Source organism: Dama dama, chromosome 18 (assembly GCF_033118175.1).
Source record: "Dama dama isolate Ldn47 chromosome 18, ASM3311817v1, whole genome shotgun sequence".
NCBI classification, from domain to species: domain Eukaryota; kingdom Metazoa; phylum Chordata; class Mammalia; order Artiodactyla; family Cervidae; genus Dama; species Dama dama.
Window position 1 is genome coordinate 73,610,436 of NC_083698.1, and position 14,088 is coordinate 73,624,523.

The window sequence follows — 14,088 nt, forward strand, 5'->3', positions numbered from 1 at the left end:
TGAGGGGGCTGCAGCCTAGGGGTGGCGGCCAGAAGGGGTGGCCGGAAGGGGTGGCCCAGCAGGCTCCTGGGCATAAGGCAAGCCTGGTGTTAGAGGAGCGGGGGCGCTGGGTCAGGGTCTCCAGGCCCCTTTCCGGGCAGCCCTGCAGGTGCCCACCTTGCAGCCACCAAACCCGGGTCAGACGGAGAGCTGCCCCCAGAGCTGACCTGCCCGCCCTGGCGCCTGCTCCGTTTCAGAGCCGCTGCGGCTGGTTTCACCACGGGACAGACTCGGTGTTTGGAGCCCAGCTGCCCTCGGGCGCACGGCCTGCCTGTCGCATGTTTGTGTCTGCCTCGTTCCTCCCCTGGTGCCTGTGTCTGCAGAAAACCAAGACCAGATGTGATTTCTTTTTAAAAACAAGATGACAACGACAACCACACACACAAAATTGACGTCGATGAAACGGAAAAAAAAAAAAAAACTAAACAAGGGAAAAAGCTGTAAAAATCACTGGCATTTGTGGGGCTTCGAACCTTCCGGCCGCACCCCACCCAAGCTCCACGTGTCTGTCCGCTCCTGGCCTCCTCCAGGGACTGGCCGGGGGAATGAACTTGTCCACCAGGGCCTGCCGCCCGAGGAACAGTTCGCTAGGTGGTGCCCACCCCCCAAGAAGTCTGCATCCTCCCTGCCGTGCATGGCTCCTGGTCAGAAGAGTCAGGTGTTGTCAGGGGAGGACTGGGGGGTGGCAAGGGGGCCCGAGCACGGCTGTCTTCCCTCCCACTTCCCTTCCCTCCTCTCTTCCCTGAGAAGGTGTGGATGTGGGCTCCCAGTGTTCCTGGCATGGGTGATCAGTGCAGCGGCTGGGCCAGCCTCTGGGAGGATGCTGAGCCATCCAAGGAGGCCCAGGGATCCAGCTCGGGTCTGGTCGGGGCCAGGGAGGTGCACTGGGGGAGGGGTTGCAGGGAGGCACACCTTAGTTTCAGATCTCACACCTGGCAGGAGACATGGGTGAGGACAGTGCTGGCAGCAGCCCGCTGAGGAAGGGACCCCCTGGGCTGGCCTCTCTTCTGCTCGGGTACCTCTCCGTCTTTGCTCACCTTCTCCCCCGTCCCCATGTGGGTGTGGGGCAGAAAGGAGAGAAGGGTCAGAGGTGGGCGGGTGTTTCTGGCTTCCAGGTAGAGGCAGGGGCCAGGCAAGTGTTTGCTGAAGAGGCTGCACTTTTAAGAGTTTGTGCCAGAGCAGCAGGGAGCAGAGAGCTGCACTGGGCTGCGAGCGACAGGGACCCAGGGGTGGGGAGGCGGGTCCCCCTGTGTGCCGGTGGGCACTATGGTGAGCCTCTGGGACAGGCTGCGTGGTCAGGTGGTGGCAGAGAGAGCCGAAAGCGTTTGGCCAGGCATGGGGGTGGGTATGATCTGGCCTCCTGGGCTATACTCGGGGGGTGGTCAGGGGCCGTGATCCCAGAGGTGCAGGACGCACCCCCCCAACCCCAATATCTACCCCTTCAACTCATGTTGTTTTCAACAAGGATTTTCTTTATCTTCTCCCCATACAAGCCAAGGGAGGGGCCCAGAGTGGGGAACAGGACACAGGATGCTGGTTTCCAAGGGGGACTGTCCATGGACAGACACTCAGAGTGGACGCTCACCTGCCTGTCTGCGGCTGTGCTCAGGACAGCCGTCCCCACCCATGGACACAGGGTAAACATCTGCAGGGCTCCCTGGGCCTCGGGCAGCGGCAGGGCTCGCCGTGGACAGTGTGCGGCCCAGCCGCCCTCACCTCCTGGGGCCTCCTCCCCTCCTCTCCCCGCTCACCCGTTCTCTCCAGGGAGCTGCCTGTCTGGGATAATTTGGGGATTTTTTTTTTTTTTTCTGGGGGAGAGTTCTTTTGCATGACCCCTCATGAGCAAGCCACACCCGCTCTTCTAGCTAGATGTCCGTGGTGTGGCGGCATCGGCCGGCCTGCCCTGCAGAGGGTCGGCTGCCCACGGTGCTGGCCGGCCTTTCCTCTTCTCTCTTTTTGCTGAGTTTCATTGTCTTTTCTTTTTGAGCCTTGTAAGTGTACAAAATTATTATTTTGTTCTGTCTCGGGAAACTGCAAATAAATGGAAAACAGGACAAACTGCTTCAAGTGTATCTGGGTGCTCTCTGCCAGGATCTAGCTGACCCCTTACCTCTAGGCAGGTCCCTCCCCTGCTGTGTGGGCCCTGGGCTGGCCAGGCTGCAGAAGCCCTAGGCCAGATGTTCCCAAGCCCATCTCGGGTAGTTGGCACACCCAGGTGGGGCCCCTCTGTGAGGCCACAGGTCAAACTCTTCCAGCTGCTCCCACCTTCCTCCCTGCTGCCCCCAAGGCCTCTGTTAGCTCCAGACAGGAACCAAAAATGACACCTTGAGTCCTAGGATCCCCCAACCTCTGGTCACTCTAGTGGTCTCTGAAGATGAGATCAGGAGGGCAGATCTATATGGGAAGAGCTCCAGGCCCCAGCCCTGCTGCCCTGTCCGTTCTCCACGGACAGGATGGAGATCCACCTATAGGTAGGAGGGATAGGAGAGATCCACCTCTCTGGTCTTTGTGTGTGTTGCTTGAGACACGTGGTGCCTGCAGCTACCAGGGGTGCGTCTGGGGGCCTGCACGCTGGGCTGTGTAGACGGCACACAGGTCGGCACCTACGTGAGGCACCGATGCCAGGAGCAGGAGTGGTGGCTGCTGGGATGCAAAGATGACACAGCAGGTGATGACAACCACGGCCCAGAGAGGCTCCGTGAGGAGACCCGAACAGCAGAAGCCCAGAGCTGAGACCTGGGAGACGGAGGGATGCCAGGCACAGAAGCTCCCAGGTGGCCCCAGACTGAGGGGATTGAGGGCCCAGGTGGGCAGGGCCAGGCGCTCCCCACCAGCCTTCCCTCTGCAGCTCACCCCCCACATGGAGGGAGGGACACGGCACCCAGTCACCCACTGCACCCCCACACCACAGGGAAACAAAGCCTCTGGGCCTTCCTTGGGAACACTCTCGGCCTGCACTGGCTGAGTGAGCGCTGGCCACGTGCCTGCCTGACCACATGGCCATCCAACCTGCCTGATCACCAGACCACATAGCCACATGGCCGCCTGACTTCACGGCTTTCTGACCACGTGGCCACAGGGCCACACAGCTACATGGACACACGGATGCCAGGCCGCCTGCTTCTCTGAACATCCTTCCCTCATGGCTGCACGTGTTTAGGCCGTGCCAGGCAAGGGCTGTTGGGACCTGCCTGGGCTCCGCTGGCCCCTCGAAGGCCTCGTGCGCTCCTCCCTCCTGCATAGTGCCCGGCAGTCCTGCTGACACCCCAGAGACACCCTCATGTGGTGATGGGCAGCCTCCCCTCTACGCCTGGTCCCCAGGTGCCACTGCCTGTCTGTACCTCACGCCTTAAGCTTTCTCAGGAGAGAAGTACAGGCTTCCAAACAATCTGATACACCCAACACACCCACCCAACGGGTCCAAGCAACTTCTGATGAGGCGGCGCCGCCTCAGGCCCGCTCAGTCCTGTCCATGAGGGCACAGCAGGTCTCCTGGTCTAGCCTTGGCACCTGGTTGCAGACACCTTCAGATGGGCCAGGAGGCTACCTTGCTGGCCCTGTGGGTGGTACCTGGCAGGGCTCTCAGGCGTGCAGGCATACCTGAGGGCTGCCCGGGGAGCACCAGGGCAGATTGGAGAGCTTGGCGCAGAGAATCTAGGACAGAGCCAGTGAGCGGAGTCATCACCACCCCCGCAGTATCTAGGGCTCCGCTCACCTGTCAGCTGTAATCCGAGGAGGCTCTCCGGGCCAGGCCTCCCTGTGGGTACCCACCGTGGCCCCACCCCACCCCTGCTGGGGATCTTGCAGGAATCCTGAGGTGGACCAGCACTCTGAAGCCATCCCCTGGCCCACCCCCAGCAGGCATGGCAGGATAGGCAGAGGGAAGTCAGTGAGGGGCCTTTCATTTGTCATTTTAAAGAGCACCTGCTTTGGGCAAAGCTCCCTGGGCACATGCCCTGGTGGGTCCTCTGAGCAGGAAAAGCTGGAAATGCCCAGGCTGCTCCCTATTCCAGGGGTCTCCAGGTCGGTCCCAGGCCAGCAATGAAATAGGTGAGAAGCACTCACAGTCTAACAACCAACTGCCAAGGACATTCCCTAAACTAGGACCCGAGTTGCCAGCCTGCAAGGATCTGGGGGGCACAGGATGCTCCACACCGCAGCAGACACCCTGATCTGCAGTTTCTGGGTGTGTGGTCCCACCTCTGTGGCTGTGAGGAATCCTCCCAGGTGGTTTCTAGGGTGCAGCGAGGACCAGGTCAGAGGATTCAGAGCAGGACTTCTCTCTACTCTGGGGCTCCCTCCCCCACTTCCTGCTAGAAAGGTCTAGGGGGTGGGGAGAGGGGAATGGGAGCATTAAAGTAGAGGCTGCCTCCCCCCAGGATGCGGCGAACCCCGCACAGCACGAGGGGCAGGGCTCCCGTGGGAAGGGGTCCCTGTGGCTCAAAGCAGTGTGCGCTTAGCCGCTTCAGTCGTGTCCGACTCTTGTGATTATGGACTGTAACCCACCAGATTCCTGTCCGTGGGATTCTCCAGGCAACAGCACTGAAGTGGGCTGCCATTTCCTACTCCAAGGGGATTTTCCTGACTCAGGGATCAAACCCACGTCTCTTATGTCCCCTGGATTGGCAGGTGGATTCTTTCCCACTAGTGCCACCTGGGAAGCCCAAAACAAAGCACAGGACTATTTTGGAATTTCAAAAGACAACTTTATCCAGACAGGAACCTTCCAAACAGAACACAAAGAAAAGTTAGGCAGCAGTTATTAAAATACACTTTGCCAAATGATTTAACATTAGAAGACAAGAGGAGCTGGGAGAAGGGTGGATGCAGAGGTCTCGGCCAGCCCTACCCACCCTTGCCACCCTCTTCCCAATCTTGACCACCCCCCACCCCCCCAACCCCAGTACCTTCCAAAGTGGGAGTCAGACAACTCTCAATCATCCCTAAGAGGTGGTCATGGCCACTTCAGAGACCAGTGAGCAGGCCAGGTCTGCACCTTTCAAGGGTAAACATGGCAGAACTCACGTTGGGTAAGCTACTTTTAGACCAAGTTCTCTGGCGGCACAGTGCCCAGAGAAAATGAGCAGCTGACAGGTAAGTGTCTTAGGGTGGGTCCTCAGAGGCCACGCAGATCCCACTTCTGGCCCATGCCAGGGCATTCAGGGCCACAGGCACTTCCTGTCGGGGCAGTGGACCTCCTCGACAGGGCAAGAACAGAGGGCTCAGGGAAGCACAGCTGAGGATGAGACCACACTGGTTGATGCCACTCCAAGACGGGCATCCAAGGAGACTAAGTCTCAAGGGTGCGTCTTGAGCCTGTGTCCTCAGGAAGCGCAGCAGGGCACTAGGAGGCGGTTTACAACATGGCAGTGTGGCCCGAGGGACCAGCAAGGCTGACAAGAGCCTGGGACCTCCTGGGCTACTGCGTGGGTTGCCCCCTGCACCTGTTTTGAGGGCTGGGCCTCGGAGCCATAGGCCTCATGCTGCTGGGGGCGGGGGCGGGGTAGTGGTGCTCAGCAGTGTGTCTGCCGGGGGTTGGGCTGGAATGTGGACAGCTCAGCCCACAAGTGGATGCTGGGACCCCCAGGCTGGCTGGCATCTTCTCTTGGTGCCTGTAATGGTGGCCACAGTGAAGGTCACTTGCTAAGACGTAAGTCCCAGGTGATTGTCAGAACAGTCTTTCTTGTCACCAGAGAGGCAAGTGACAACCATTCACAAGACCGCAGCACATGTGCTCTGATCCAGATGCTCAAAGTCAATTGGCAAGTCGGGGCAAGCGCCTCCTCCCCAACTTCTAGGGCTCTTGATGGAACTTGCTTGCTGGATGGGTATCGCAGAAAGTCAAAGTCAACCTCAGCAGGAATGCAAACCAGGTCTCAGAATTTGTAAGTCCAGTAGCTGTCTCCTCCCAACATGGAAGCACTGGCCTGAGCCCCCCACCCCGCCCCCACGCCCATTGCAGCCCCACAGTGGCTGTCCCTCCCCAGTCCTGGAGTCAGGGCACCCTGCTCCCTGTAGTGTTAATAGTTAGTATACAGACAAAACCCAAACATGTGAAGATCCACAAACAGCTGGCTCTGAACCCCCCATGGGCCTTGCACAAGTCGGGGGCCCACATCCTTCCCAGGGGATTAGAAACGAGCCCTGCAGCATCTACAAAGTCACTGAGCTTTATGGTTCCATTTGGCCCCCAAATACACATTTAGGGGCCTCAGTATCTTTTCAAAAATAACTAGGCATGTGAATTTGAACGTTCCCCACCCCCAGGTCCCCATCCACCCTTCGGTTTCTCCCAGGAGCTCTAAAGCCGAAGTTGAATCTGTCCCACTTGGGTTGTTGCGAAGTGGCTCTGCTTCCTGGGGGGCCGTGGTTCCGGTGTGAATGATGGTGACGTTCCAGCGCAGGGGCTTCTGCTGGCGGCCATCACATGATTGCACAGCACGAGTTTTGTTTTCGGGCCTTGAAAGAGACAAAACAGAGCTGCAAGAGGTGGACCTCAGCACACACAGAGCTGGGAGTTCTGAGGGGACCAGTTGGCTTTACTAGGAGCTCTGGAACCACCAAGGAGAGAGAAGTGGAGGGAAGCCATCCAGAAGTAGTTCACACTCCCAAGATTATTCTGTCCACCTTCCATTAATGCTATCGATAAGGGAGGAAACTTCCTATTGTTCAGCCGAGTATAAAGAACAAGAATGTCTCTTCCTTCGCTCCAGCCTTCACTCCCCATAAAGTTATCTGACCCCATGGGGGTTTCTTACTAAGGATATCTTCAGAGAACAGAGAGGTACCCACTTGGTTCGTGGGGCCTCTGTTACCTTCTCCTTCACCTCCTGTTCAGATACCTCCTAACCCCACAGGCATCTCCCTCCAAGGCACACCATGACAGCAAACGTGTGTGGGTTGACCAAGTAAATGCAGCACCCCTACTGTCCAAACGGTGAAATAGTTCAGTCCAAGTTAACAAATTAGAAGTGTCGGAACCTTTTTGGGAAGGTGGCATACCTCAGACAGCATGGGTGAGGAGGACCCATCCTCACCTTGGGGAGGTTGGGAGAGGGGGGGAAGCAGCCCAGAGGCAGGGGAAGCCGAGTGAAGGTGTGCCCAGGAGTGGCAGGCCAATCTCACCGTTTTATAGAAGGCTTTAGACTGTATTCCCAGCACTTCGGATTTGGATACCAGGTCATCGAGCTTCTCACCTCGTTCTAATAAAGACTCCATGGTGTTGTGCTGGACAAGAGGAAAGACACAAAAGAATGCCTTGCTCTGTTCACAAGGTGAGCAGACCCAAGTCCCTCGTGAAGCTCAGTCACAGCAAAGTGCTTCCTTTGGGCTCCTCCCGACATGAGCATCAACACACAGTGACCCAGACCTGCGGAGGACACAGGGCCTAGTGACCTTCCTGGAGGATCTAGAAGGTTCTAACTGGACATAAAGCACTGCCCCCAAATCCTCCAAAGCAGAGGCTTAGATAGCCACACTCCAGGAGAGGTCCCCTGAGCCTGTATCTACACACACATATTCCTACTGCATAGCCATGTCATGCTTCCCCCAGGGGAACTGTGTCTGAATCTCACAACTATCAGCTCTGTGAGAGCCCCTCTGTACTTAGTGCAGACAGACCCTTTCCAAACACATGAGGGAGGGAGGTCCTCACAAGAGTCCCTAGCCCTGCCACCAGGGCCATCAGGAAGTGGCTGACTTGCTCCCACCCCAGATGGCCACTGCTGTAACTGCAAGGCCCTCAGAGGCAATTGGCATGACCCTAGGTTTGGACATATGAAATGACACAGAAGGAGAAATGAGCAAAAACATTCTTTATCTCTACACATGGCTGAGCAACTCATATTTCCACCATAAAAAGTTAACTGGATCAAGACATGAATGGGATGGATAAAAGGCAGCGTGACCAGTAATCCAGATTTTACCACTGCAGCCAGAATGGGCTGGGTGACCTGGACCCATCTGCTCTGTGGAGAGACAAGGAAAGACAGTGCGTGTGTGTCCCCTGCCTCTGTGTGCTTGCTCACAGACTGAGGCTCTGAAGCAGCAGAAGGCAGAGACAGGGCTTGGTTAGCAAACATGGAGAAACGTTACAGAAGACAGAGAGGTGCCTGAACACAGTCATCTCTTAACTTTCATTCCAAAGCCAAGGTAGCCCAGAGTTTAAAAACAAAGGCAGAAAACAGCAATTGCAAACTAGATTTCAGATAAAATGCAGGGTTCCCGCTCTTCTGACTCAGGCCTGTTTCTGACAACTCGGGACCTGTATTTAGTCAGAGAGCCTCAGTCTGCACCGAAACCCACACTCTGAAAAGGAGGAACCTGCTGGGCTGTGGGTCAGGCTAAGGCAGGCACCATGGAGGTAGAACCACAGAGTGGCTGTCTGAGTGAGTCTGCTTTCAAGGCCTCTGATGCACAGGGCCAGGAGGGCCACCACCACTTTCAGAAGCACTTTGACTATAATTAAAACAAGCGTCAGCTGCATGGGCTTGACTGCTGGCAAATCCTTTTGCCTCTCAGTTTCTGAACTTGGTCTCCTAATTTACTTACTTACCAGGATGATCTTGGTCTCATCCAGTTCAGCCTGCACTTTAGTCATGGGGTCAGCTTCTCGGGGGTTCTAGGAAAGAAGCAAAAATAAAAACGTCAGGACTGGAGTGGCTGCCTGGAAACAGGGCTCAAAACCAAGCAAGCTGTATATACTTTCGGAAGTTAAAAACCACAGGATGCTTAAACGCATGCTGGAAAAGTGAAAGCCTGCCTAGGAGCTCAGGTTCCAGGTCCTAATGCGGGTTCCTGCGGTCTTCAGGAGGACATCAACCTCCATACCATCCAGAGTCACAACCATCAGGGCTGTTGGCTTTTCTATTTCACAGCCTTTGCACCTTACCTGGTATCTACTGAGGTGACTGTCCAGGCCTGTGTACTGGATGGTATCAGGGGATCCAGTTGGCCAGTTTATCCTGTCGACCTGCTTGGAGAATTCGTCTAGTACCTGCAAGACAAAGGAGCTCAACAACAGCCCCATCTCTGTGCTCATCCAAAAGAGGCTCTCAGGACCCCAGGACCCACAGAGGAAGGCAGAGGAGGATGGCTAATGGCAAGGGAGAAAATCTAGGTCCAAGTTTCTTCTTCTTCAGTATTCTTGGAATTAAAATCCAAGTATGCCCAGCCTCATAGGAACCTCATCTGGTAATGATAAATTATTAGAAATTCAAATTACAGATTTCCACTTTTCTCAGGTTGTGACTTTACTGAACCTTTAATTTTTCAAAACATTTCTTCAAAAAAAAAAACAAAAACAATTCTTCAAAAAGGTAATCAGGTCATTTGAATTTAAGCAGCCACTAGACTTCATGCACTTATACGCATGTGTGTTTTAGGGGATGTGGGGCCAGGGTGTTGGAGGAGTTTATCATCCGCACCACAAACACACACATTGAAGAATGAGGAGGCACCAGTCCCATACTGGGGAAAGAAGCAGTTGTAACTGCAGGAAGGGCCAGCAGGGGGACTCCTTGAGCAGAAGCGCGGCAGGTGGGGAGGAGCCTGGTGTGTGCAGGTATGGCCTGAAAGAGCAGAGGGGAAGAAGGGAGGTGGGTCATGGGGCAGAACATGCAGCCTAGTGTGGCTCAGAAGGAACTGAAAGTCACGACTTTCAGGGCGGAAGCAGGAGCAGAGCTGGCAAGAGGAGTGAGTGGGGGCGAAAGCACAGCCAGAGCTGACCCGAGGGACCCACTGGGAAGAAGAGATGCTGGGACTCTGTGGCTGGCTGACAAGGAGAGCCAGGGTGGCCCCAGGGACACTAGTAGGATGAAAAGCAGAAATCAGTGGGGGACAGGGGCAGGGCGGGATGAGACAGTCAGGAATGAGAAGGCTCCCAGACTGTCTCTTGGTTTAGAGTGAGGAGGCTGAAAGCAGGCTGATTTTGGACACACTATTTCATCCCTCACGTCACTCCTGGTCCCAGTCCACGCCTGTCTGCCCAAGTATAGTCCAGCCAAGCTGCAAACTCACCTTCTCTAGCAAGGTAAAAGCCACCCGGGATGGGTATTCACTGTCAGCAATGACCACTCCCGCAAGACTGTCATTTCTCACGTAGACATGGCACAGATATTCTAAGGAGACAAGAGGATGACAAGAGGGCTTTAGACTTTCTCACCCCCCAAAGCCGCTGGACTGATAGATACAGTGCTGGGCTTCTGTCTTCTGGGTCAGCAAAGCGGCTCTGAGCCCGGTTTACGGTGAGGCCCTGCACATAGGGCAGCATGTGCAGGGGCTCTGCTGGCAGTGTGGTTCAACCCCTGCTTCAGCGTGAGTGAAAGTCCCAAGGCCCAGCGTGCAAAGCCAGGGTCGAAGGATCACCAGTGGTGCAGAAACATCCCAGGAAATGGCCCCAGCGGCTTGTCCAAGTCCCACCCTGAGCTTGAGGTCAGGCCCCACTGTCTTGGAAGCTGCAGCCCTCAGAGGTGCTCTGCTCTGCTCCCAAGCTGATGGGACTCTGGACAAGCTAAGTGGCTTCCATTTTCATATATACACAAGAAACTTGGTAAAAGATTTCCTGGCTTGAGCCTGTCAGGGCACCAGGTTTCCTCACTACAGCAACCTAGCCTGCTCCAGTCTGTGGTGAGCCTTGATGGGGATGGGGCAGGAGAGGGAGGAAGAGATAAAGCCCATCCAGAAAAAAATGAGCCACTGCTGGCTGGGGTCTCAAGTACGACTGTGCTGAAGTCATCGAATTATCAAAAGGTACGGCCTGTACAGGGCTTCTGCAAAACAGTCACAATCCTTGAAATGATATTTTGTCATTTGGAAAGGATTCAGAGGTGACATAGCTAACCAAATGCTCCTAAAACAAATGCCTAAAAATTCTTATAGGAAACCTGAATCATGAAGAAGAAAAAACTAAGGTCGTGAGGAAAAATAAGGGGTCTCCAGGCTCCTGGGCAAAAGCACTACACAGCACAGAATAGTTTTTCCTCAACAGGGCTGGGTAGAGGTCCTTTTCTGAGACGTTTACAACTCCAAAGGCAAAAGAGGACAAAGCAGGAAGGCTGCTTACTGCTCCAAGAGAGGCAGACCCTAATTGTAAGCGAGTCTAAGCTTTTGGGGGTGATTTAAGGAAGCAACCAACATACCAACAGTGGGCATAGAATTTTGCATAACAGGAAGTGTAGGAGGGAAGAGAGAAGCCAGTAGAGGATCGTGGTCCTGGGAACCCTCTCCATCACAAGGCAGCCCCTCCGTGGACAGAACTCTAGGCCATCTGAGGTGGGGCAGCCAGGCCAGCACACGCTTACAAGGTGGTAGGTCTTCTTACCTTGTTCTTTCACAGAAGCTCGGCTGCCTTTTCCTGAGCGCTCCACAATCAGCTGACTTGTGAAGGTCATGAACTCCTGAACGCTAAGAAACACAACACATATTACCTGTTCCTGTCACCTTGTCCCCAACACAATGCAAAGTGACCCCTGAGCTTATAGACTAAGGAGACATTGCTTCCTGGTTTCATTCCTTCCCTTCCAACCTTAGGAAGAACTAATAAACACTCTGTCGATGATCATGAATACAGATAATTACACATCATCACAACCATTCAAACCACATCTGCTTGCTACTGAGCAGACCCAAACAACCCACTTCCAGACTTTTGGGGAATCTTCTACAGGTTATAGTTAATTTAACATTTTGGTCAGAGTATGATTTGGGACACAGCAGAGAAGCAGCAGGCCAGCTCCTGTTCTCAAGGCTCCACTAACTCCCAAGAAGTGGGAAGAAATAAAATCTGTGATGGAGACACCTAAGTGGCAAAAACTGTTCAGCGGATGCACAGTCAGTTATGGCAGCTGCCACACGCTGGACCCTGCAATGCGACAGTGAATGCTGGCTCCAGCCTCAGGTCGGGTGGGGCTAATCCATGGTACAGGCCTGGGACACTCTGGACGGAATTGAGGGCAAGGGCTCAGCCAAGACAAGGAAACAGAAAATGGTTTGTACCAAGGCTGAGGGAGACGAGGAGGTTCACAGGCCCAAGAAAAAGATGTGGCCAGAATGGAAGAGTCACAGGTGAAAACAGTCCAGCTGGAGGAACCAGAGTTAACAAGAAGCCTCTGACTGGGAATGTCATATAAAGGGCTGTCAGTGCAGGGTCCTGACTTGTGGAATCCACAGTTGGTTCCAGCAGATTCATACACTCCTGAGATCACATCAAGAGCCACACAGCAGAGTGAGCACTCACAATGTCTGGAGTGGACTCCCCTGGCTGGGATCCCAGCTCCATCACTTACGAGATGTGTGACCTCTGGTAAGGGACTTACTGTACCGTGCTTTGTCTATAAATCGAGACGTGCTGTGATGACTAAATGAGCACTTAGCACGATGTCTGGCGCATAGTATTACTTGTTATTAATATCCTGAGAGAGTGAATAGGACCAGAAAAATCCCTTAGAGGAAAGTCTGAAAATAAGGAAGTCCTTGCAATAAAACTAAAAAGAGACAGAGCTTAGAGTAGAACTATAATTAGACAAAGGAAGAACTGCAATAATTGTGACATTCTGCATACAAGAGCCAGAAAAGCTGGAAAATGTTTTAAAGCTCTGAGGTTCACATTCTGATAATCATGAGGTGGGCAGGACAGAAGAGAGGAGGACTTATGAGAAAAACAATGGGCTCAACTGGACTATATGTTGTTTTAAGAGACACTTGTAGAGATTTCCCTACAGTACTGCCGTTGTGTTAATCATCTGAAACTGGTCTGGATACCGAAAACCAGTGAGATGAAAGTCCGAAAGTGAAATCTCTGAGGATCCTCAGTAAATGTCAATAGGGGAAAGAGAGAAAGGAAAAGAATCAAGAGTTAACCAAGTTAACACCCAAAGTTCCATCACAGAAAAGCAGCAACACAGAACAGAGACTAGAGGTCACCATAGAGAATGCTAAGGATCAAGAAGGACCCAAAAAGAAGCAGAAAGTTTCAACAAAATAACAAGTGGAATTGTTTGAGATCCTGCCATCAAGCCACTCTCATCAAGAACAAAACAGCCCACTGGAGTAATGAAGATAGAACCCAGATGCCACCAGACCTGGAGATTGGGTGTCCACAGACACAGACTTTGTAGGACCTTTCTCCTTTTGTGCCTCAGTCACCGCCACCCCGCCCACAAACAGGCTGTTAAGTGTCTGTGGTATTTCTAACACACACTTGATTGCATTAAAGTGCCTCGCAAATGTTCAAAGGTTTTTAAGCCCTAAAACCTCCATGCTTCCTTCCACATCTTCACTGTAGAACGCTTTTGTACCACTAGAGCCCAACCGTAAAGAGCATACAATTTGGGTTGGAGTCCTGGCTGGTTTGGTATCCATCTCCTGGGGCCTCAGTGACTTCCTCCATAATATGACAGAGTGTACCAGGAACTCTCACACCGAACTGTTGGAAAGCCCAGCCAGATAACACAAACGTGGCGCTTAAGGTGTGGCACGTGAGCTTCCTGGGTCAGAACCACTGAGTGGGATTTGCTGGTTTAAGATACAGATTGCTGGAACTCAACTCGGCGTGAACCTAGAGGAATCTGCCCTTTCTCAAAGCCCCCCGGTCATTTCTATAGAGAAATTTTGAAAACCCCTGATTACGGACTACATTCCAGAACGGGGTATGGCTTTTCACGATTGAAAGGAGGATGATTTCTCAAGAGGCACAATCCGCAGGCCGAGGAAAAGGCCACCGGCTCCAATGCGGGAGGCCAAGCCCCGGGCCTCGATTCCCGGGCGGTCTCCAACCCGGACCCCGGGCCTCCCAGTCCGGGCGCCGCCCTCCTGGGCCCGCTCACCTGGCTCTCTGAAAAAAGCTGAAGGAGGACACATCGTATGCGGCCTTGAGCAGCACCGTCTTGGACTCGCCTTTATACAGGACGCTTAGGCTGTACAGCTTCATGGCGCCGCGCCCTTGGGCTGGCCACCCGCCTGGCCGCGGCACCGGTTCGCAGGGAGCAGCGCAGCGCCGCCCCTCGAGGCCGCCGCCGGCTGCTGACGGGTCGGCCACCGGCTTCCTTCTCC

The 14,088-nt window shown here is 54.1% G+C and overlaps 2 protein-coding genes across 4 annotated transcripts in view; one reads left to right on the plus strand and one right to left on the minus strand.

Moving 5' to 3' along the window:
• Positions 1-1,997, plus strand: part of CAMK2B (calcium/calmodulin dependent protein kinase II beta) — a 92,268-nt gene extending 90,271 nt beyond the window's left edge. The window contains exon 21 of the mRNA XM_061165609.1: positions 237-1,997. The gene's annotated coding sequence lies outside the window, so the exon portion shown is untranslated. The remainder of the gene's footprint in view (positions 1-236) is intronic.
• Positions 1,998-4,723: 2,726 nt separating this feature from the next.
• Positions 4,724-14,088, minus strand: YKT6 (YKT6 v-SNARE homolog). 3 transcript variants are annotated; one of them, XM_061165610.1, is made up of 7 exons: positions 13,863-14,083; positions 11,360-11,442; positions 10,057-10,157; positions 8,930-9,034; positions 8,594-8,659; positions 7,165-7,266; positions 4,724-6,498 (listed from the first exon to the last, which is right to left on the minus strand). In XM_061165610.1, exons 1-7 carry the CDS (start codon positions 13,964-13,966, stop codon positions 6,463-6,465), a joined length of 597 nt encoding a protein of 198 aa, XP_061021593.1. In that variant the 5' UTR covers positions 13,967-14,083; the 3' UTR covers positions 4,724-6,462. The 3 variants fall into 3 exon arrangements, with proteins under 3 accessions (XP_061021593.1, XP_061021594.1, XP_061021595.1); XM_061165611.1 differs by having other exon boundaries at positions 11,360-11,435; positions 13,863-14,001; XM_061165612.1 differs by lacking the exons at positions 4,724-6,498; positions 7,165-7,266 and adding an exon at positions 7,273-7,408 and having other exon boundaries at positions 13,863-14,088.